The sequence below is a fragment of the Cydia pomonella genome, chromosome 7 (assembly GCF_033807575.1).
Source record: "Cydia pomonella isolate Wapato2018A chromosome 7, ilCydPomo1, whole genome shotgun sequence".
Lineage (NCBI taxonomy): Eukaryota > Metazoa > Arthropoda > Insecta > Lepidoptera > Tortricidae > Cydia > Cydia pomonella.
Window position 1 is genome coordinate 11,290,494 of NC_084709.1, and position 26,777 is coordinate 11,317,270.

At 34.8% G+C, this 26,777-nt stretch overlaps 1 protein-coding gene across 1 annotated transcript in view; it reads right to left on the reverse strand.

The window, feature by feature from the left end:
• The window catches only part of LOC133519804 (putative uncharacterized protein DDB_G0282133), a 198,217-nt gene that overhangs the window by 40,479 nt on the left and 130,961 nt on the right, over positions 1-26,777 (reverse strand). Inside the window, exon 4 of the mRNA XM_061853915.1 lies at positions 5,934-6,031. Coding sequence (XP_061709899.1) covers positions 5,934-6,031 — 98 coding nt within the window. The remainder of the gene's footprint in view (positions 1-5,933; positions 6,032-26,777) is intronic.

Consider the following 26,777-nt stretch of genomic DNA (forward strand, 5'->3'; position numbering starts at 1 on the left):
AAATTAAATGAAAATTTGTCATGTTTTCGTGATATTTTTCTATCGAACCAACCTTAACTGTAAGGGTTTTTCATGGCATTTATTTGCTTTTGTAGAACGTGTAAACAATTCAATATGAAAACTACAAGTAAGTGTTAGCCCCCTCTTAAACAAAAAATACTGATTCGAACTCCAAATTTCATACATTACCTATAATAAACACTGAACCAAAGATGAGACAGAAACCTTAGTTTTTCATAGATAACAGCCGATGCTGATGGTGATAGCAATAACTTTATACACCGAGTTTCAAACTCTATCAACCTGTCACTATCGACATGGGCTAAGTAATAAGTGTGAGTTGTCAAGCACCTGCCCAACCAGTCGTTATTTACTCGCGAAGCCTGCAAGCTTAGGCGGTTGATCGACCCGATGAATATTCATAAATATCGCAATTGCTTTTACCACGATAAATGTCCCTTGTTCGTTTACAGGCTGTTATAGCAGTGAAGTGTTTCGTATGTTGTCCTAAGGGCTCTATGGCTAGCCTGTATGTCGGTATTCTATAGAGGGAAGTCGGAGATGGTTTCATTTTAAGAGTCTCACGAACCCGCTGCAAAAAACCACTCTCATACAATCGAAGTTAGGCTCTAATTTCACATGACATTCTGAAAAATGACATGACATCATGAATATTTAAATAACACATATCTATGTCTGGTACTAGTTTTCTGTGCAAAAAAATTTTATACTTATAAAGAAAAAAGAGTGAGTAGAAGCTTTGTATCAGTAGAAGGTACGTACTGTGACTCTTAATAAATGGGTACTTTAAAGTACATATAAAAGATACCAACACTTTCACGTACACGTAAAATAAGTGATTAAATCTACAATATCGCATCACTAACACAGCTACCTTATCTTCATTTAAAAATAGATATTCTTAAAAAAAAATACCTAGTACCAATTTTCCATTTTGGCAAACCTATTAAAAGAGGTTGTTTGGATCTAGGTATTACAAAAATGATTACAGATCTGTCGTAAACTCGAAATATGTAGTAGTTCGTATACAAATATTGGATACGAAAATAATTTCAAACTGTTAAATAAACAGTCATAAATTATCTTACCTTCTCATTTGGTTCCTTAAATTTAGTTCTTAATATATCACTGTAAGATAGTGTCTTATTTGCAATCATTCATTAAACTAGTTCAAATGTTCAGCCCACATCGGTCACTACAGGTTCGGTATAATATATTTACATATTATAAGACTAGGCAGGTAGCTATACCTTTGCGCAACTTTGACAAATGTAACGCCTCACGATGTATATTGTCACTCTGCAAGCGTAACAGAGGTGCTTTATGGTGTATTTAATGACTTTCCTGGTGTTACAGATTTGTTGCGTAAATATAGTTTAGATCATCTGTAAGTTATTTTTGCCACACTGCACACTATTTCCACTACAGATCATTAGGTATAATTTCCAAGAAATCACCGTAAGTTGAGTATTACAAGCAATCGAGGATTTATTACGTTTTAATTTCTGTTTGGTACTACGGATGACTAGTACAAAGAATGTCTTGTTAAATTCGTTTTTTACTTTTTTGTGCACTCAAAAATTAAAAAAATATACTTCACATGTTTCGTTTTGTAACTGTACACGAACATTGTAGACATAACAGTTAACATATTTAACAGTAAGGTCTACTCACTATGAAGTATGAAGCAATAAAAGCATGTATTAAATAATGAAATCAACTTCCTATAAAATAACAAATATTTTAAAATAATTTATTTAACCTTTAAACTTGTACAACCTGTAATTCCACTGAGATCTGGTATTTGAGAAATGATATCACGCAGAATTAATGTGCTCAAAAAAGAACTGATAATGATTTAGATGATGGCGAAGCGATGACTTCATGGAATCGCTATGGGGGGATGCTTTAGCAAAAAGAGAATGAAGGAATTAGTATGTGGTGTAAACAAAAAGCTTTTGCGGATGGAGTAAAAAGAAAGTGATGCTTTTCTCTTTCGCCATAGGTATAATAGTTAAATGTTTTACAAGGAGAAAAAAATTTTGTTTAATCGCTCGTGCTAATTATAATACCTGAGCAAGAGGAAGATTCCAAAATTGGAATCTTGAGCGTTGCGAGTATTTCAAGGCACGAGGGTTAAACAAATTTTGCCACTGAGTGAAACATACCTACAATTTTTCACTACACCACCGCGAGGAAAATATTAACTGTAAAACATCAGACAAAATAAAACCAAAGCCAACGTTATTAAATATTTATCATTCAAATTCGTAATTTATCGGTCCATTCTACCAGCCAACAGGGAAACAAGTCAAAATTTGCATCAATTACTTTCCCACACATGTGAATAAAATGCAACTTTCCAATCAGTTTTTGAACAATCAAGAGAGCCTTTATGAGTTGGTGTGGTGAAATAGTTATTTGTACAACAAGAGAGCAAAGTTTGATATTTCTTCGAGTGCTTGTTTTGAGTCCCGTGCAAGCGAAAGATTCTATAATAGATTCACGAGCGTAGCGAGTGAATCTAATTTAGAATGTTGAGCGTAGTAAGGGACTCCAAAGCGCACGAGATGTAAATAACTTTGATCTTGTGTAGTACACAAAAATTTTCACATCAGTCAGCCATCAAAAAATACAACCTGAAAAAATGTAATCCGTCTTCATCACTATTTCACTCATGTTTTCTGAAGGTATTCTAACAATTAACTTTAATTACCGCAATAAAACAAAACGAAAGAAGTTTCAATAAAATGATTCGAAAATAATGTATTAACGAACATCAATTATTGACACTTCAATCGTCAACTTTTTTTTGTTAAAAAAAACTTAGCAAGATACGGTCCGAATTGCGGATACTACTATTTGTTAACTATAGTAGAGATCGTTAAAAGTCGTTAAGTAGAATTATTTACTGCGTAACAATTGCGTAAATTTGTATAAGTATATTGTTTTGATTGTATAATAAAATACGTAAAATATGGTATTTTTATTAAATTTTAAACTTTTATTTCATTAATTAATTATTACGAATGAAGACTCGTAGGGTGTTTTGGACCGATGCGGTCTGACTTATTTCGGGGGTCTATTATAAACCGTCAATATATCGTTGAATTACGTATGCACTTTTTTGTCTCTTTCTTTTTGAAATGACGTGAAATGGACAAAGACAATAGAATCCAAATACTTCGAACTTGTATTAGGCCCCGCACGTTGAAATGACATTCGAATATGAAGGTCACTTGAATGTTATTTTGTCTCACTCAGTGAGCAAAATGCGATTTTGCTCACTGTTTTTAAGCAGCAAATTACCCTTGTTCCAGCTGCTGACGTGAAAATATCTTTCCTGTTATATTTTGTTGTGTAACAAGTAAACACAAGTTATGCGAATAAAAACATTTATTTTTATAGTTAATCGCTATTTGAATTTAGGATTATTTTTAATACAATAAATAAGAGTTTAAACTTAATTAATTGTCTTTTTAATAAAATAAAAAAACAATACCAAAATAACTTATCTATATCCTTCTTTTTTTAAAGAGAGTCTTCTTTTTTTGATGCCGGTTAAAAAAGGATTTTCCCCAGTTTAATAATAATTTACATTGATTATTAATTAACTACATAGTCAGACTTTTTTGGTTTGGTTATTTGTGCATTCTTAGGCCGTAGGGTAGATAACGTGATAACGACAGACCTATAACGACAATTGACGAGGCAGACCTAACATCACTTTTTGACAGTGCTCGATATAAAGAAATGGACGGTTTATCCTATCATTACAACATATATAACCGCACCCTCTTCCGCCCGCTTGAACAAATGCGATTTATTTTATCGACTTGGTCCAAACATTAAAAAATCTCGCCAGAACAGGTTCAGTCGGCCGTAAATTCGTGTTCACGGTCAAGTTTAGCGTCTGCTTAGCCTAGCGGTTTACGTAATGACGCGCTCTTGACACGAGCTTTGTTAATGCGCTTCGAATATTTAAGCATTAGAGGAAAGGGTGTGTCGCCAATTCTACTGGTTTTCCTGAATGCGTGTATGTGCTCACCGCATTTATCTGAGACAGGTATTGCAAGTCAACTAGGTCGCGAGTGCGAAGGGCGTATCCAATGGGCCTGATAAAGAGAAAATGTAGACATCACACAAGTAATCTATTGTAGTTTTTACTATCGACTGGGTGAGTATAGTGTGTGATAAAGACGACAATATCTGTTCAAATATTGATTCCGTTAGCAGCCGCGAATAGACTTAGTATGCAGACATTGTGCTTTCGAATGCAATGCCTTTATCCATAGGTATCAATGCGAACCTATATTTTGTATTAATGCGAACGCACTTGCGATTTTGAAAAAATTGTCAACTACTAATAACTTGAGTCTAAAAAAAACATATTCGGTTTGTAAGTTATAGTATTTCTAAATAAATCTCGCAATTCCAAAGCAAATCACAAAAAGCTTGTATATCCATTTATCAACTTTGCACACGTGATTTGGAAATACTTAGTCGTGTCATACTATAAATACCTACCTATTACAAAGTGGTTTGACCTATACGTATGTGAGTTAAAATTCAACTTAAGTTATTTTCTGGTGTTTTAATTGCCAGTTTAATGTTAGTATTAGAGTCTAAAATGATTATAAGATAAAACCGTGGATTAAAATAGAGATCTCATAAAAAGCTTCAACGTCAATAAGCGGTGATCGCGAAGAGACATTATCAACTATAACGGAATCTTATTAATATCAAATCATAACTTTTCTGAATGACATTTAAAAGGAAAACCAGTCCAATCGTGCGCAACTAAATTGTTCAGTTATTTGCCAAAACCATATAGCTTAACTGAGCGAACACGACCAACCAATTGTACTCTTCTATTTCATAACTTTCAAATATTTGGTGGTAATTTGTAAGTTATTTCAAATAACGAGCTGCGAGAATGTCGGTGAAAAGGTTTACGAGTGCAAGGTGAAATGAGGAACATTGAAAGTTTCGTTTAATTGCATTTTTACAAGTTTATCTAAAAATTCATCAGAGAATGAAGCTAAACGAGTTTATCTTAAGAATCTTGAGAACCATTTTATACTAATTGATCAGGGGGCCCATTTGAGTCGTCGGAAAGATAGGTTGCTGACTACTTTTCATATACATATTGGCTTTGGTGTGAGTAAGTATATGTGAAAATAAGACATGTAGTAAACCTTTCAATTCGACGATTTGAAAAAAGTTATACTTTTATGGGAAGTATCGCCTGTTAACATTTTGGAATGTCTATCCAATTATCCATTCACATTGGTTTGCTACCATTTCTGATATTACTTACTATAGGCATTAGGCACAATGCAAAATCAACGTAAACTAAGATTACCTCTTCTCTATAATGAATAAATATACTTAGATATTAAAGAGGTCAATACGTAACGTAATGCGTACGAAGCTAAGAACTATTAGAAATTACTTGCAATAAGTATTCAGTTATAGGGGCATTATTATCTTCAAACTACCTCTGATTACGGAGAAAGTTCAATACAAATAAATATATAAGAAATCAATTCTATTTGCCCCGATTCACATCTTTGTTTTCCAGATACTTTGAGAGTTTCGAGTCAATATAAAACGACTAAGACTCAAATTGAGGTCAATTTGTATTAAAATTGTATCAAAGTGGGTAATTATGCTAAGTCACTGTTAAGTAGCTTTCTATTTTCTAAACCAACAAAAGCTATATAAGTTGCTAGTTGAATATGTATGTGGATGTCATAGCATTATTCTAAATCAAAAATGTTTATGTTCAACCGTGTTTTTAAAGTCCGCATAATCAAATGTTCCTTCTACTGCCTATGTGCTAAATTTAAAACTATCTGCAACATCACTGCATTGCACTGACTGTTGCAACAGATTATAAGCTTTTCTACCTGCGACGTGAGGTCCATAATGCAGTCGCACAAGGCTTCGGGAAGCGGCGTGAACTGGCCCTGGTACGCGGGCGTCACTATGCAGTCTTCGATGTCACCTGCAACGAAATAAATTATATAAATTAATGAGTTTATTTGTAGTTCTTATTCTAAGGTATAAGTAGTTATATTTTTTTTGTCTTCAGAGTATTCAGACAATACAGTGGGCTACAGTTCGGTTATCACACTAATGCAGTTTTCGGATGTGGCGCCGAAGTGATAGAAGTAGGTTTAAAATGAAGTAGGTAAAACCGCACATCTTATATAATTAAATCAGAACTCTTTTTTTGACATTTTTGCTACATTTTACTTTCAACTACCTATTTTAATAGATACCGAAATTGCCTTGACACAAAGCATTCCGTCCTACATACATACATTTACTAAGGGACGAATGCACGTATGTCCGACATAAAAGCGTTTATGCTGGATAGGCCAGATACATTATTGTTCAGCATAACCACATTGCGTGCTCGTAAATGTACGAGTTCTACATAGCCAAATAACAAACCGCTCTGTGTGAGGTTATGATCTAAACCGCAGGCGTACATTGGCTTGCTGCGAGGCAATGTGTATTATATGAAGGTAGGTAATATAATTAATTAGGCTCTAACCCAGTTCGTAAAGAATGTTATTTTATATTCAGACCCAGACTGTTATGCTAATACGTCTATTAAAAAGATTAAAGAAACACTCCAGTTATTAAGAGTCTCAAATATCACAATATAAGATATGTTTTTTACACTTTTCACCTTACTCCTTCGTAATATGGCGAAGAATGTATTCATGTTATTGACTTCGACTTAACATAAAATAGGTAACTGTATTTAGCTGGTTTGGACATTTCAAAATGCAGCTTTGTAAATTGGGGCCCAGGTAGATAAACGCAGAGCCTCACGTTATTTGGGAAGCCAATTTTCGTCAATTAGCCCGACCAGGGATCGAACTCTAATTATATACATTATAAATAATAAATAAATAAATTCATTTATTTATGACCAACTTGGATCATTTGTGTTAGTGGCAGTTTTTTATCTTAAGGCTAATGTTAGTATATGCATAATTATTTACTGCCCAGCTACTTAAATACAATTATTGTTAAATTATGAAATTGCGAACATCTCTGCCACGTTCTCTTACGTTTTCCTCCCAGACAGTTATCCTCTAATATTTGCTCGCTATACGTGGAATGTTAATGGGTAGGAGTAGGACCCGTGCTTAGTGCATGGTAATGAGGGAGTGCGGGAAACACTTGCGGACTAATGGTCTGGGGGATGAGTCCAGTGTCGCCCGATACGGTAAACTATAGAAAAAACATTCTGAGAAGTCTCCCATAATTAGTTACAACTTTGAATCAATAGGGACATCATCACTCTGGTCTGGAGTCTGCTTGGTAACTAATCCCAAGAATTGGCGTAGGCACTAGTTTTTACGAAAGCGAACGCCATCTGGTACACAGTACACAGTAGGTACATGTATAATGTATATTTGTAGATATTTATGTAAGTACATCATACAAAGTACATAATTATATGTTTAAGTTTATGATTTTATTATATTATATTAATTAGTATTTAATTAGTATATAGTAGGTAGGTAGTGATATCGGTTACTTATTCTCAAGTACAAAGCCTGCACCTAACAACGTCTCTTTTTGACCCAGTGGTTGACTGGTAGAGAATGCCTTAAGGCATTAAGTCCACCATTTGTACTTAATATTTCATGTGCAATACAGTATAAATAAATATAAATAAATCTGACCTTCTAATCCAGAGGGGAAACTAGGCCTTATTGGAATTACTTAGTCCGGTTTCCACACGATATTTTCCTTCACCGAAAAGATATCGTATACATGTTCCGAAAAACTCATTGGTACGGTACGAGCCGTGGTTTGAATCCGCAATCTCCGGATTGAAAGTCCAAGGCTCTTACCGCTAGGCTGACAGCGCTCAAAAGAGAAATAAACAATAAAATTTACTGCTTTGAACGGGATCACGGGATCAAAACCTGTCACCTATCGGTGGACCGATCACATTCGACTTCATTCATTCGAGTTTTCGACTTCGTCCCCAACTGAGCTACCTATGCTAAGTAGCCATTTTGAAACTTCATTTTGCCTTACATAATGTATTACATATGAAATTCGATTTAAAGAGAGACGCTACCAGTACCATGATAACTATCATGGTGACTAGGAAATCATATATTTTAGGATAGGACTAAGTGGTAAACTGTCCTTTTAGTTCGTTTTCCGTTTAAATCTGGTGAAATCAAATGGAATAGTACAAATTCAAAATGAGATTTTTGACTGTCTTAGGGTTTTATGAAAAGTCAGGAGACATCGCGACCGCCGATAAGAATATTGTTTACTACACTTAAATCGACCGGGATATAAACAATAAAAACAATATAAAAGATAATCACGGTTTATATCCCGGTCGATTTAAGTGTAGTGAAACTAACCGTGAATCATTCAAAACTGTTAAGAATATTGTTGTGACGTATAACGAATAACTACGAGAACTCGCTCACATGGTCGGTAAATTTTTAGCGTACGCCAATGTTTGTAGACATCCAGTGTTTGCCGTGTCTAGCAAATTGAGCGAACAAATAGTTGGTCTGCTATGCTCAATGAACTTGTGTAGTTAATATTGAGAATGCATGCTACGTATGCAAATATTTCACGGTAAATATTTAGGAACATACGCGTACGTTTTTCAGTTATGAAGAGAGTTTTATGTAAATATTTCCGACGCGCTGACGGGAACGGCTCCTAAAATTAGCGCGAAAAGGACAACTGCAGCTTAGGAGAAAAACTATGCGTAACTTTTACGCCGTAAACTCGGAAGTCGAGGTTTCGTTCTCGACATTTTCCTCCTCCAAATTTTAACCAATCTTAATAAAATTTGGGACCGGAATTAGAAAGAAATTATCTGTTTCTGACCGTTTTGATTGATTGATGCCGATTATATACCTACCTATGCTAGGCATTTTTGGCCGTTTTTAGCGCTGTTAGAAGTGTTCTTAAAATATACCTAACAAGTTAGTTACCTAAGCAGATTCTGTGCTACTTTAATTTAAGTAAATCTGGGAAAGCACTAGAATGAAGAAGGAGGCTAGGTAGGTACTTGTTAATTATTATATTAATTTAATGAATTATGCTTCCAAATTAAGTGTGTCTGCCTAATGTTGCATTTACAGCATGACAAGGAGTAACACTGATTATTTTTACATAAATATGTACAAAATAAGCATATTCCATTAGATACTTGTAGGTACCTATTTACTTGTACTTGTCAATCAAAAATCAATAAGCTTTATGCCAAATATACGACGAAAATTAAGCTTTCACAATTTTATTAAATTGAATTTAGCAAATCGTTCCCGTGTACCTCCTCGAAGTGAGCCTAGGTGCGTTATGTTCTCATAATGCCTACTGCTACAACAAAGAACGTAAGCTCACGACTGCCAGCGAAAGCCACACTTACCAGTGTATTGTAATTGCTTACCAAGCTCAGGTGACTCGAACACTATGGTCACAGTCTTTAAGGTGTCTTTTTAGACCCAGTAGTCCAATTTAGAACATTTTATAATCCTCATTCGAGACTCAAAATCTCGCACGCAGTTTCTCGCTAGCGACGGTCCGCGTAGGCGCGCCCTTTAGCAAACATGCTTAAATCTGTCGCCTCGTCATTTGTTTTTACCCGAAATTTGCTCATTTTTAGGGCTCTGTAGCCAAATGGCAAAAAACGAACGAACGAGATCTAGTAAGTAGTTTAAAAATGAAAAAAATTTTGGGGGTTAGAACTGAAACTCGATTTTTTTTTTCATCAAACCCATACGTGTGGGGTATCTATGAATAGGTCTTTAAAAATGATATTGAGGTTTCAAATATCATTTTTTTCTAAACTGAATAGTTTGTGCGAGAGACACTTCCAAAGTGGTAAAATGGGTGCCCCCCCCCCCCCCCGTAACTTCTAAAATAACAGAATGACAAAACTAAAAAAAATATATTATGTACATTACCATGCAAACTTCCACCGAAAATTGGTTTGAACGAGATCTTGGTAAGTAGTTTTTGTCTAATACGTCATATAACGGAACCCTTCATGGGCGAGTCCGACTCGCACTTGGCCGCTTTTTTTGTTCGAAATTGGACTACACGGTATATGTAAATCGATGTACACTATGGTGGATACTCATTTCAAGCTGTACAATTGGCTTAGCCACTATTGTTTCAAGCTTTCATACGATCCGCGAAAATAGTTTTGAATCAAAACAGAAAAAGGCTACACGGACACAAAATCCTAATAAGAATTGAGGTTCTGGCCTTGCGCCGAAACATACGTACGTTTCAGAAAACTCATGATTTTCAGGAACTGTATGTTAATGAATTATTCAGGAACTGTATGTATCAGTGCGCAGGTCATCGGAGAGTAGCTATTACCTACCTACGAGTATATACTGGATTAGCTGAGCGTTAGACTCGCTGTGCGATTGCAATAGCCCCCAATAGTCATAGTATTTTATAATAACGCAATCACTTCTCATGGCGACAAAGCAACTTCCGTTACTATGAGATAATCCACCTCATTTCCTTATTTAATAACATTTTATCCAACTACGGCGAACTATTGAAAGTAATGGTTTTATCTCCATACGGGGTACGAGAACTTTCTCCAGTGCCCAATATGGACCCTTATCATTAGTTTCTGTGCTGTCAGTATGTAAGTTAACACTTTAAATAAATCTAGACGGCTGGTCAAATGCCGTTTTTTCGCGATTAATCATCACAAAAAAAACATAAGTCACCGCTGTAGTGATCAAATAACTTAATTAATTTAGCTAACCTACTTTTCCTTTTAGGGGGCTGAGAAAAGGGCGGTAATAATTGGTCGATTAATATATTTCGAATTACATTACCAAGCAAGAAAGTACAAATAAATTATCTGCCAAATGAAAACTTTCACGAAAGTATTTTTTTATACTACATCGATGGCAAACAAGCATACAGCCCTCCTGATGGTAAGCAGTCTCCGTAGTCCACGATAGTATCATCTAACAATTTCGTTGAGCGGGATGTTTAGCTGCTCTTATTACGCAAAACAGTGGGACGAAGGTAGAGTTTTTTTTAAATAGGGTATAATGCCAATATATATATATATATATATTATTTTATGGCGATGACCGAACATCTAATCTGGCGCAAATAATTGAATTGAGCTTCAGAAACCGAAAATTGTTTCCACTGAACGCCATTATTATTCTCAAGTTGTGCGGGAAGCGATTGAAATCGGGAAACGCCCTATAAATGTTTAGTGATCCAGATCACAGGATCTATTTTCGGATGTATGCGTGGATATATAGTGAGTGTCCGGTGTCAGACTATTGACAATAATTTTATTAATATATTTATTTATTTAAAAATTGTACAAAAGGCGAATTTTGACATTATTATGCTGGGACATCAGTTATCCGCGACCTCTACCAGTGAAACTTACATCAAAACGTCGGAAATAAAGGTAACAAAATAAATTATCGATTGACCTGATTTTAAATATAGTTTGTCAAACAACTTTATCAGTAGAAAAAGGCGCGAAATTCTAATTTTCTATGGAACGGTTACCCTTCGCGCTTACATTTTTGTAATTTGCCGCTTTATTCTACTGACGGAAATGGGTTGACAGATTGACGGCCCGATTCGAAAAATGAAATACGATAACGATAAGTTCTGGTTTAGATAAGTTGTCATTTAGATATCGTTTGTATTTCGTATAATTGAGAGAAGCAACTCGATTCGGGCAACTAATGTTAGGTACTTTGACGTTAAAAATATCGTAGATAGATCTTATTGGGATCACAGCGGGATCGAAATAAACGTCAATTTTGACATGTCGTTTAGCTGTCGATCTGTTAAAGATCTTTCCAAGATCTTAAACGTGTCTTAATTATTCTTCGAATCGGGCCGTATGTTTTAATATGTGTTGAAACGCTAAAGTTTAAGCTGCTCATGATGTCGATAATGATAACAGGATTGTATGACGTTACTTTTATTATTGGAGACACTGGACAGATTTGCAATAAAGAAACATGAAAATATATTTTTTTTTAATTTCTGTGTATAATAATTGAAAAATCTAAAGGAAAATAATTGAAATTGGCATAACTGTGGATACTATTTCAGTTAAATAAATATCAAATTGCGTAGGTAATCATATTTTCTATAATGTCAATATACAGAGTGGAAAATTGGGACTACGTTTGTATAGAGAAGCGGTCGTCCGTGGGTCATCCCCTTAGTTTAAATTCATTATCGTCTTAATTACAACGTCTTTACACCATAGCTATGTTGCGGCCGACTATTATCCCAAGTGTCTTTCAAATAAAATGATCTGAAAACGAAAAAGAGTACTTGTCAAGTCAATGTGCTCCATCGGGCTAAAGATGCTGAGTTGGCACGTAAAAAAACAAACAAGCCTAAAACTCGTTAACAAAAGGCACTCGACGTGTGCTAACCTAAATTGAAACTTCGTTGGCGTGGACTATGGCCCAGAGAGAAGAAACTAGCTTCGAACAAAATTAAAAACAGGTACAGGAAGAGGATTTTTTTCGTTTTCGGGAGCACTAGTATCTGGATCTTTTCCATATGTATCTGGCTCTAGTATCTGGCTCTTTTGGCAATTATTTTCAACAATTACCTACTTAGATACTCACGAAAATAATTTTAAACAATTGATATACTACCGTGCACCCTTGTAGCACTCAAATATGCACCTAAGTCAAAGTAAGACAAATTGTCTGGTATTATTAGTCAGTGTACAGTAATTTACGGACTGCGGAGACTGCTTACCATCAGTCGGGCCATATGTTAGCTTGCCACCGACGTAGTATAAAAAAAATTACAATATTTTATGAGTAACATGTTTATAACGTTTACAACGTCATACAATGAAAAACATTAAAAAAACAAATATATTTTCTAGTCAAACATATAAACGTTTCAAGTATGAAGTGATCGGGAAAGCCTTGGTATTTCTACTATTTCTTCTCACCCGTGTAAAAATTTTCAAGACCTGCTTTCTACTTTTACTTTCTTTTATTTACTTATTAGCAAAGATTATATTTTACAACCCATATCAAAAGCTGGACCGAAGTCATTGTTATTTTGTTTTCGTGAAGTGAATAGGTGGCCCTCCCTAAACTAGTCTAGCCCGAAGTAGAGGGTCAAGTGGGACTGGGACCTGGACTAACGTTGTAGATAGGAGGGTGTGTGTATTACAGAGAGCATTTTAACTAGTCTTCGGTGGAAGCTCTCGCGTAGTTTTAAGCTTTAAGAAGGAAGAAAAGCTGTTCGAATCTAACGAAGTAACGGTAATTTTTCCATGAAATTACATTTCGGGAGTAAACGTTTTCCACAAACTTAATCTTAACAAATCACTTTGATTTTGATGTCGATCGCTTCAGCGTAATATATTCTAGGTTCATAGTTTTTTTTGGGAAAAAGGAAAACCTATAAACCTAGTTTTTTATTGTGTCAATAACATACTAACAATCATGGAGAATGGAAAATGTTTAGAGTGGAAAAAGACAAATCAGTAACAAATCAGATCCAACTTGGTAGATAATTACAATCGGAATAAGCTTCCAGTAACGTACAGTAATTATTGGTTACTATTTCAATTAAATTAATCAGATAGATCCACAAAAAGTAGGTAATGTAACTTAAAAAGCTTATGACATTGAGCGATGTTACTGCCTAGTATTTCATATAAATCGCCGTCTTGGCTATTGTTTTGACAATTCGCAAAAATAAGTTAATTTGACATATCAGTTAAAATTATGTTATGGGATCTCGTCAGAATAACAATATGCATGAAAGGTAACAGCCATGTCATCCAAGCTCTCAAACAATTGATTCGACGGCGATAATGACCGCGAGACGTGGGTTTCGACCACCTTGCGAGCGCCTGCGCAGCGCCACGTGGGCGCGAGGAATGCAAGTGCAAATGAACGCTTAACGAGCCCTAAATTGCTCGCTAATGTTTGTCAAGCCATTATCGTGTGTTTGTGCCGATCTTCCACGTCTCTGACTTGGAAATTTTAAGTTGGATATCGTGTTTATCTAATTTGATATGTTAAGAACCAATTAAGTAATAAATAGACTGGTATTATCTATAATTATAAAATTACGTTGCAAGTAATCTAGAATGTAGATAGCTTTGATGGTAGATGTACAGTTAGCATCAATAATGGCAGAAGGCAGATGAAACAATGTACTATTAGACTACTTTTCAATTTAAAGATAAATCTGTATAGTTCGAGTTGAAAATTTGTCATAGTCTAATTGTTCATGTAGTAAACTGGTAGCGAGAATGGTACATACTTTTGACGCTTAGTTTAATCCTTTGACCCGCTACCTGTACTGTACCTTTACATATGTACATGGCTGTTAAGAACTAATAAGTTCTAATACTTTGTAAGACGCTTTGGTTGGCCTGATTAATACCATACCTAAAACATAATTTTAAGTTTTACGAGTAACTCATTACGTAGTTTTAAGCTAGTAAACGTAGGTCAAGGTGCTTTATAAAATATATGGGCATGTACTCGTATTGTGACCTCGCTTAATGATCCTCTGTGGAGTGGCGCCGTCGTCTAAGTATAACAATGACGAGGAACGCCACTTTATAAGGAGATTGCCGTACTTAATGGTTTTCTTGTCTCTGACATTAATTAAGAAAGTGGGTATCGATTAAGGAACTTAAGTCCTTTATTCAAAGCTATCTCTTCTCAAATGCAAATAGCTCTCGCAACCGAGTTTGACAGGACTGCGGCTGAAATGCGAGAATGTGTCACAATGTGCGAATGGCATTGTGTCAATGTATTGCTGGCTAAATACCAACACGTATTATCTAGCTTTGTTTACAAAATCCTTGCAAAAGCATTACACGGTAGGGACTTAATCGTAAACTCTTATATTTAATTCTTTACTTACGTCACCATCGTTAAGTAGGTGAGAAACGGCCGATTGGTCTTCTGTTTAACAGAATTTGTTCACTTTTTTTCCTCGCGAAGGCGGCCTGAACTTTTCAGATTTCCCATCATTCCTTTTATAAGTTTAATGAGAGTGCTTTAGTCAGTTAAAAACGTAGTTAAGGATAGCGTTGTCCTTTTATTGTGCATGTAGGATGTACTGATTACCACGCTCCATAAACTTCACGTTTCACAAGGCGTTTTACAAAATAAAAAGCGATTTTTATCTCCCATTCTCTGTAGCCGCTTTCATGCGGTTAAAGTTAAAGGTGTATTTTAGCAGAATACAATGAGAAGCTAGAAGGCTCTATGTAATGTTGAATACATTTTTGACATTAGGTACTCTTTTCTCTTGTAAATTGCTTGACATGTACTTCTTTACGAGGTATTCTGGTAAGAGAAGCGTCGTAATCATAACATACTTATGAAGTATTTAGTTTAATAGTTATTTAGTGTAGTAAAGTCGTTAAAATTTAAGATCTAATCCACATCTTGATTAATATTTACAGAAGATATATGCTCATAGATAAATAAATATCTGTACAACAGTGTTAATAAAATCCTTGACTAACTTACCTATCTAACTATTCAAAAGCAATACTACATACAGTTATTTTGATCAAATTAACATTATTTTAGTTACTATCATTAACTTGCAATAAGCAACAGGCCAAGGTTTCATTAATGATCGCAAAGAATTATTGTTTATCAATAGCAATATTTCTTGATCAATGTGTAATTAGTGTTTTGTATAGAATGGGATATTGATTTACATTATGAATAGTATTTATGCCACTGGTTCACAATAGACTAATTTGATATATTGTTCTGACCTTGATGATGATATGAAACCGTTTTCATTTCACTGTGGTAGTTATAAGTAGTACAGTGTAATTTTTCGGAATATTTATTAAAAAACAAACAAATAAAATCTAAATAAATGTTAACCTTATCTTAACGTAATACCAATGACGAATTTGTTTTGAATAAGTACATAAGCATTTACACTATTAAATATTTACGAAAAAGTGCATCAATTATATGCATTACATTAGGTCTCGTAACACAGTTCCTGTACACTAACCCACTTGTATAATAAAACAATAAAATTATATAACTTGCATAATTAAAGAACATAATGCGCAGAAGTTAAGCGCAAGTAACTGTTTTAGTGGAATCTTGTTATTAGGTTTTTTATCAACTGCTGATTAGGCCTCGTGTTTTTGTGTCTTTGTAAAGGAGGGGAAAATATGAGACAAATCTATTTCTTTGACAAGATTAACACCCTAGCGGCATACAACAGCTTGTCTCCATTATTTATGAAACTCACCTTTGAAAACGCAGCAGTTTTCCCTCATTCAAGATCACTTGAAGATTGCTTATAAGGTTAGAACTGTAGAATCAAATTTATTGCTATTTATCAAATCTTAAAGGCAGATGGTAAGACATTACAAGTAATCGTAGTTGGAGCATGTGGGTGATGATCATTTGTTTACAAGCGTGTGAATTTGACATTGCCTGGGCGTTTATCGTATTCATCAATTTCATGAATGTAATCTTGTGATCGTCAAGGTAATTTAAACTGAGAATTAGATGCTAAGTAAAATACAACGATAAGTAAAATACATATAGTGGAACGTAATTTAAATAGGTACTTATATAATATGACACTTAATTATTTTTGTACCCAAATTTAAGTTCTGGGTAACCGAATATAAAAAATAAAGAGAAACAAAAAAAAAATTAAGAACATTTTTGCAGCAGTATAGTAACTTAAATGTTAAATGTTCATAAATATCGTTTAAAATCAGCTAAGTTGCACGCGAGGCTTGAGAATTAAACCGATTAGCATTTGGAACCGAGCGAAGTAGGCACCAAACTAGTAAGAAAGTAGAAACTATTTTGCATTATTGCTTATACGAAGATGGGAATGAACATATTCATAATTTAATAACATATGCATATAATGTATACTAGTAGAGAGAAAAATGGAGTAACTATATAGGTAAGTACTTACTTATTATTTACGTATGTTGTTAATTGTTGGCTTATAAGATATGCTTATAAGATATCACAGCGATACGACACCGATCTGTAAGTGTCAAAAGGGACATTTCTTCAACACAAACGTACATGTGACACACATATCGGTATTGCATTGTTACGACATCTTATAAGCATTGTTCGATTTCGGCCAACAGTTAACAACATACGTAAATAATCAGTACTTACGTAGTTACTCCATTTTTCTCTCTATATCAAGCGCTACCTCGTTTCACGCAAAATAGGCACAATGGTTGTCAATTTGCGGAAAATGCCCAGAAGCACTAACTAACTAACTAACTAACTCTCTATATCAAGACAAGAAATGAAATAAGTGCTCTTATTGAATTATATGCATATGTTATTAAATTATGAATATGTTCATTCCCATATTCGTATAAGCAACACAACAACACAACAAAACAGTTACGTTGTTTTTGATTTTAACTTTATTTAAATGTCAATGTCATCCAAACGGTTCCAGTCAATATCATGCAATTCGTGCATCAGTAAATTGAGAGAAATGGCGATGGTTATCAACTTCATTTTGACAACGGTTGAGGTGAAAAATCGTTCTTCAAATTGGTTTGTACCTAAAAGCGGCACCTACAATTAAATGGAACATTTTGGTACAAATGAAATCTATTACGACTCTATGGTCACGTACTGGGTGTTTAATAAAAAGTTTCTTGTCACCCCGCTGGCCATAGATAATCAAGAGAACAGAATAACACTTTGGTTTACTTTCAGAATGGGGTCAACAATTGTTGAAGATTTGTATTATATACGTTTAAAATGTTATATTGTTTTTGTCGGTGGTTTTTCGCATGCATTTCTATTTGCCTACTTCATTTAGAGTCCTTACTAGGATTGTAAGAAGTTTATTCCATTACAAACTTATTGATATTGTTATATGTACACTTAAAAGATGATAAGTATTCATAGGGGCGATGTCACTGTCAATCTTTTTGATTATTTGAGTCACGGATTAATAATTGACAGTGATATCACCCATGACTACATTGCAAAGCTGCCACATCAACGCTCGTGTGCTGAAGTTGCCACCCGCATGTAATCTTAATTGCTCGTGAAAAATGTCATAATAATACCAATAAACTTAAAATAATTGTGTATGACGTGACGAGTGATAATCTGAAAGTATAGACATATGAGCATTTTTCCTGTCCTTTTGCTATATTTCGAAATACATTGAATGAACAGTATTGCTATCAGTATATGTTCAATATATATGTTATAAACTAAAAACGTATAAACTAATGTTCCTTAAGTATGTATCGTTTGTGATAGAATTTCAAATCCTAAAAACGGCGAAATCTACTCCTATTTCGCGTGTCCGATGTGCGGTTTGGCTCGACAAAAAAAAAACATAAGTTGGCTCATGGCAGAATAGTGCGATACAAATGTCGATATTTAAACGTCCATATCTAACTAACTATAAAAAGAAGAGTGGTGCCTCGTACAGTATATTTTTTGTTGTTAAAAACCCGAAAAACGATGATCTGATTCGATTGTCGAAAAAACACCCTCTTAAAAAATTGACCCAGGAACATATTTTAAGTTACTACCCTGAACCCTGAACTTATTCTCTTATTTGTATTGTATTGCATTTCTCTGTACAGTTAATAATTAAGAGATTTATGCCTTTGGTTGAGAATAAGCAACAAACGAGACAATAGAGGCATCTCTCCGGCTTTCCCAACTGCAGCTGTTATTATGGAAGAAAGTAAAGAACAAACAGTCACAACTTGTAATTAATAGCAAACCTGCATTGAAATAGCATGTCTATTACAACTCCATAAAAATTGAAGATATTTTAAAGATATTACTTATTGATCGAAGTGTCGTTGTCATGTAAATGTTAGTAAAAATTTCGACTAATTTTTATATCGTTTTTGGGTGCCTGGCCAAGATGACAACCGTTTGCGCTACGACAACGAAACGCTATCTGTCTCTCTATCGCACTAATATTTAAGAGATAGAGACAGATAGCGTTTTATTGACGTAGCGCTAAAGGTTAGCATCTTTGCTAGGCCCCCTGGTGTGTCTGGTAAAGTAAGTAGATATTAATGTATAACATTAGCTTCTAATCCTTATTGTCGTCATACTACAACGTATAATAGTTATAATTTATCTCACTCTTATTATAAATAACTAGGCGTGTATAAATAAAATTATTCTAATATCATGTTATCTCTCACACATTCCGTTTACTTATTAGTTTCTTAGAAATCATTGTATTGTATTTATTACTCCAAGACAGTAAAGGCTTTTAAGCAACATTAATTACAATTCAGTTACAGCTCCGTGCACAAAGCCTTAAGTGTATGTCAACAGAAACCATAATTAGGCACGAATAAAGCACAAAGATTACCCTCATCCTGCAATCACATATAATCACAAAGCAAATGTGGTAATTAGGAGTCGTTATGTTGTTTATATTAATTGTTTAGTTGTTAGACAATGCCACCCCTAGGAATGATATAACAAAATACCACTAACAATAAAATCAATAGAAATACTGGTACAGTAAAAAATATTAGTATCTCTAAAATTATATGATGACGCCTCTCGAAATAAATAGAAAACGGCGTCATTTGGATGTACAGTCAGAACAAGACAAGTCTGCAAACGATTTTGGTAAGACATGTACCTAGTTATTTATACGTAATAATATCATAGAAGTTTGACGTTTAAAATAACACTTGCACACGCAGTGTACTATAAAAATTGCAGACATGTCTTGGTCTGTCTCTATTATCTGTAGCATATATGTAGACACCATGACTACTTTAGCAGTGTCTAACTGACATATTCGCTAACGTCTATCATCTCGCTCACACTAATAGTTATGCGAGTACGAGCGAGATGCATAGAAAGTAAGTTAGGCACACGCTAGTGAATATGTCAGTGTCAAATGGTGATAGCCGTACTGTTTTACAATGTAATATTAACCAGTAGTGCTAGACCCATCCATGTAAAGATCACAAGCGGATTCTGCCAAAGGTCACAATGACGTAAGTTCTTTTTAGCAATATTTAAGTCTGTTTCAATGCCCACACCCACAAGGTAGCATTTACTAGAAAGTTATCTCAAATTAGACCTTTTATTTCCTAAAGCTGTTTAGATACACTTGTTAACGCACTATACTCGCATTTTACCTCCTATATATACCTACTATATACTATATGTATTATAAGATAGGTAACGAACTATAGATCTTAACCGAAGTAATTAAAAGCCATATTGAAGTGAATAGTCAGTTATGGTTCTGACTTCTGACGTGTACAGGCTAGAGAAATTGATTCAATAACTAAGCTCATTAGACAGATGGTGAGATGAGCAGTTTATTGCGCGGTGTGGGTTGTATTGTTTACGATATAAAAGTGAGTGAAATGTCAGTAGTTCCGCAACAAGTGGAAGTGCCCCGCCTACCTTGTAAAAGAGGAATTTGATGCGAGCATTCCAATTAGTAGGCATTGCATTTGCAATAATTATCATTCTATTATTCCTTCCGATTGTTCTCTCGGATTGTTTATTCTACTTTTATTTAACATTAGTGGTGATTAGTATTACCAGAAAGAACTGTTCAAAACGTAGGATTAGGTTTCTTTTAGGTAAGTTGCACGGCAAAGTTTTTGACACCATCACGGATATCATGGTAAAAAACCGTAGTGAGCATCTTCAAACACAGGTTATCTACGCGTCAAAAAAAAATCTTCTACTTTTTCCTAATCAGAACACGATACCGATTATGCTCTTAAAGGGATCCCCACTTTTTTTCTCAATTCTGTATGTACACATATAATAATATATGAGACTTGTTTACGTTACCCGTCCGTTTTTGGGTTCTTCAACCTAATCGGTCCAGCTATTTCGGGCAAAAATTTTGACTGTGACAGACGGCAGGCAACATGAATGATCCTATCCGGTTTTTCCTTTTAAGGCACGAAACGCTAAGAATACTATCATCCTTCTTACAAATGTTTAAAAATACCATGATCACGATATTTATATCATAACCATTTGCAAAAGAGAAATGCATTACGCAAAGATGACACCCAATTGGGTCCTTGATCGATGACCTTTGAGCTAGCGCAATTTGAATGCGATCTACAATCTGCGCGGGAGATCGCAGCGTGACGCGGCGAGCTATGTCCTGTTACCGAAAAATGTCGTATTTGTCAACACACTGCTATGTTTTTAAGCTCTTTTGGTTCTGAGACATCGGAGCTTCGTGATGTGCCGCCGTGACCCGGGAAAGGGCTTAGAAAAAAGATACCAGTTGGAAAGGTATGCGTGAAAAGAAAATTAAGTAAATTGTCAAGACAAGGGAATCAGGGCACTTAGTAGTTAATGGATAAGGAGCGGTTCAAAAGGAAACACTTTAGCTCATATTCAATGCAAAGCATTTAGAAAGAGAATGTACTTACATTGTTGGAGTATGGTTACCATGGATATATTTGTGACATATTTAAAACCTACGATATTAGTTTGCTTATAGATACTTGCACACTTATTCCCTACCACTTTATATTTTATTACTAAATAAGTCGTATTTTTGTAATGCTTAATTTCTTATATTATTTTTATTTGTAAATCTCAATAATGGCTCTACCAATTGAATAAATAAAATAAAGATAATTATAAGTAAAAGGTGCTGATTTTCGCCAAGTAACTGTAAACCAGATGATTGTAATAATGATATAATACTTCTTTTAATAATTGAAAAATACCATAGTATTCATATTACATAATAATGAAGACGAACAATCCATCAAGCTTTTCATTCTATCCATGTAAGGCTATTTACAAATCGCGATAAACACACAAACACACATCTTAGATTTACTTTCTTCGATAGCAAGGTTAGTGGGCTCGGCTTGACATATTGCGGGCCAGCAATGAGTCTCGTTCTGCGGCACATTTAAGCCGTTTCTGGAGTTTATGGCCACTAGTAAAGTTATGAAAGATGCCGAGTATATGCTTATAGATGCCGACATTTTGAAATACATATTAAGCTCTTAGTAATACCGTGCGTGCCATACATATGGGCACGATGGGTCGTATTTGGATTGCCTTTTCTTCGAGATTTATAGTTATTTTTAAATAAGTAAGCCGATAGACATTGAGCTCAATCTCTATAAATGCCTCTATATTCATGGTACTTCTTATGTATCTAAACGTTAAGTTTTATGTACCTATGGATCCAAGTTGTTAACATATTTAACAGAAATCAATAAAAGAAAATCTTGACACTGCAATCGAGTCATATGCATAACTAAAAATTGTACTGAAATGACAGCTGTCACATGTCACATAAGTATGAGTAAATATCAAAGCCACGTGCGTGAATATGGCAGCTGTTCATTAGAGTTCAGGATTAGAAACCGCTCTGTGAGAACCGGAGCAGCGCTGATCCACCATTGTCAATGCGTTATCTTCTCTCCTCTGCATAAGACTTCCCATTTTTTATCAGCCTCTTACTTTCTACTGACCATTATCATCGAAAAATAAAATTAGTTAAAAAAGTGGATTGTTCATCGGATATATACTGGAGGTAAATTCGACTCATTTTAATAACCTGTGAAATGGCAAACTTATGGTGTTTTGCAAAAAAGTAGCCATGTGGCAATAGGACTGTTTTTTTTTTTAAGTTATGTAGAGTAATTAAAAAGTTAGGAATATAGTGATTTTGAAGAGGGAAAGGACAGGAGGAAAATACCTATGCATAAAGCAAAGGCGGTATTGCACTTTTGTCCAAGAATTGCTCATCATACTGTTACGTAAAATAATTGAAATTTAATTTTTAGTTTCCGAGATACAGAAAGTACATAAGGTCGGATATGACGATGTCTTCATTTGACATCCGACTTTTTGTATAGTTTTGCCTCTCAACGTTTCGTTTTTGTAGATGGTACTTATGCTATGCATCTTAATTGTAGACATATTTTGAAATGTGTACATGCAGATACTACTTTGTGTCTATAATTTAAGCAATACAACCACGTATTTGATTTTATCTTGAGACCTTATGCCTAAAATATTTGAAGAGTAGAGTGTAACCACATAGAAAAACGACCTTATCTCTATTGTACTGTCCAATTGAAGAAATCAAAAAGTTGGATTACATAAATTTTATGTATATATAATTATTTAAAAAAATTAAAGGTTTTATTAAATCTAGAATAAAAGCTACTTTGTAAAATAGATAGCACACATAGGTATGTGTGTATGTGAGTAAAAAACAACTTTTAGTAGAGCCAAAACATAAGTGTCAATTTTTGATTTGGCTCTACTAAAAGTTGTTTTTTGTTGATGGAACTCGAGGCGAGCAATATATTTGCGGCCCTATATACAAAATAAACTCTATCGCCAATAGCAAAAACGACAATTATCTTATTAAACCGAAAATTACAATCCTAAGAACCAAAAGGATAATGCCACCAAGAGCACAGAGTTCAAAGCAATTGCAATAAACCCGTTACTGCGGGCTCTTGCTGCGAAATAAACCAGAACTCAAAGGGACGCACTAATTAACCAACTTACTGCGGAAGCCACTGTCCGCTAATTAAGCCTGGGAACTAGGTATCGGGGCAATTGAATCCATTGCCAAGGTAATCAAAATCGGCTATTACACCATTGTGGTGAAAACGGTACACTCTGAATACCTATTGTCCTAAACAAAGGAATGACAGGTCTTGCTCCGCTGCTTGTCTTCATATTGTATGTCTATCAATGGATATCAAACGCGCCCTAGTAAAAGCTGGTTGTAATTTCAATTTTTCTGCTACTTCTTTCCCGTTCCTGTTGCTATTGTTGATTTAATTACCCTCTAGCTATTAAGTTGCCTATGAATACTCGAAAAAGATTTTGCCTTTTAGAATGAACATACTACGCGATCAAATTGCACCATATCAAGCTTCTTCTGGATCTCCTTTGGGCCTACCCACGCTGTGAATTAAGGTACCTACACCGTGTCCAATAAGTTCGAATACAAATTTTTAGCACTTGCTGTATAGACATACGGATTGCTGGTTATAAAATTCTTATTTCAATTTAAAAAGTATATTGACATAAACATAATACAATAATGTCAAACGTCACGTATTTTTAGTTTGGTTTTAATACACGATGGAGCGCTTTCGTGAAGAAATTATTAGATAATTTCATAATGGCGACAGGCTAGGTGCTATCTTCAGGGCGTTACAATACAACCCTATGGAGTTAAACGGAATCAAGTTTACACTACTATCAAAAGGTATAAAGAGACCTCTTCTACAGAGAACAGGAAAATATCCGGTCGGCCACGTTCAGCTAGTGCACCGAAAAAGCACCGAAAAAGTGGTAAAGGCTATAAAAGAGCGAATTTGGCGGTAAAAACACCGTTCTATTAGAAAATTAGCTGCTGATCTGAAAATTTCAAGGGGATCGGTACATAATATATTGAAAGTAGACCTTGGATGTCGTGCTTACAAAAAACGAAAAGTACATGGCATTACAGAAGCGACTAAGAAAAAGAGAGTAGAAATATTCAAAACCATACTTTCTTGGCACGCAGGGGACGAATTTGTTTTCTCAGACGAGAAACTCTTTGTGTTAGAGCAGCCTCATAACGCCCAGAACGACCGGTTGTGGACAGCAAGGATAGAAGATATTCCAGACTATGAAAAGAATGTTCCTAGGTTCCAGAGCTCAATATAGATAGATAGAATACTCTTTATTGGCACACCTCAGCAAAAAGATACAAGAAATATAAACAATTGATTAAATCTAGAGGCAGACAACAGGCGGTCTTATCAATAATGGTTTGGGGTGCTCTTTGTAAGACAGGCAAGCTGCCTTTAGTATTTATTGATAAAGGCGTTAAAATCAATGCGGAATATTATAAATCGGAGGTTTTGGAGAAAAATGATGCCCCTAATTTAAAAACTATGTTCGGAGATGACTATTATGTATTCCAACAAGACGGAGCTCCGTCACATACGGCAAACGCTGTTCAAGCTTGGTGCAAGCCTAATTTGACCGATTTTTTGCCGAAAAATGAATGGCCACCGAGTTCTCCAGATTTAAACGTATTAGATTATATCGGATGATCTTACATGCTCTCGAAACTAAATAATTATAAAATCGCAAACCTGAGCCATTTTAAAAAGGTTATCGTGCAAATTTGTAGCAAACAAGACAAACGACACGGTGTATATATATGTACTCGTATGTATTTGTGTTAGTATAAAGATTGATTTGTCTGACAGGTACTTTAAAGTAACTATTCGAGATGAACTGCCAAAACCGTCTAACTTTCAAACTTAAGACTATTATACACAAACGTCATTCAGACAGATCTTTGGTGAAAATGATAACACTGGAAAACTGGCGACAGTTTTCACGATATTATACTTAAATTTCATGCGTTTAAAGACTACTTTACTACGAAATAATAAACTGTGATGAGAGCTTACAAAAGTCACCTCACAATTAGTGAGGACCGCTCTGACGCTCATTGACAACCTTGACAGCAACCTTGTTAGCGGTTACTTGCGATGTTGTAATATAACAGTTATCGTTAATGAGGTAATTTAGATAGTAAAAACCTCTAACTACAACATTTTTTTTCTAATCTTTTTGACTATTTTATATACGATGTTGGTCGTTATTGTCTTTATCTTGCAAATAGACAAGGCATGTCACGGTTAACATGGCATAATTTGGCATTGTATCATACATAGTAAGTTTTTGACTGATAGAAGGCTCATTCGTAATATCTTGCCATTGTATCTATTCTGTACAGAGACATACACGTCAACAGTCAGTAATAGTGCATCGCGCATAGTCCGCTTTTGCTTTCATTCAAACAGCTTCTCAAATTTCACATTCACTTTCGTCAATATCGATCACGAGCTAGCGATACTATCAAGATCATTTAGATGGTCGCTCGTCAAATATTGGACCGCGTTATCTCTTCTCAATTAAGGCGTTCTCTTGTTTTTATTGTGCAGCTAATAGAGTTGAAATTAAATTGAGATTTGTTTTACAAAATGAACGGACATGTTTGTGTGCACACGTGCTCAGCATGTCACAATACTGTCGCCGCCGTGACAATCGTTGACTAGTGAAAATCTACGGGAACATGTTTTCTTGATTTGCATCCAGCTTATTTAAATACTTACTAGCTTGAACAGGAAAAGCCTACCTGATATAGGGAAAGTTACGAGTGACGTTTCAATACGTGATATTATTGCAAGTTGAACGTTTCGAATTATGTTTTGTTGCATTAAATTATTTTATATAACATTGTGACCAAAAGCCGCATACATTAGAGTTAAATAACTTCTTATAAAAAGGCTAATGCTTAATTAAGTAGCATCGCTAATATTTTAGCTCGTGCTACACGGCGCTTTTAAGAGGATAGTGGACCGAGTGGAGAGGAGTGCGACTGATTTTCTAATCTCGATTCCTCTTCACAAAATACCCATCCCATCAAAAACATTTTCATGTAGAATGTAGCCACGACGAGACCATAAAGCTCGCCCTGTCAAAAAGATATCAGATATCTTGTAGAGCCAACCTTCTAACTCTACAAGCCCTAACTTCACAAACTCTACTCCTTAGGCAAAATATATGGCTTGGCCGTTTCGTTACTATAAGAAGTATTGTAAAATAAGAAATAATTTACATGAAAATGATTTTGATGGGATTTCATTTCTTTTA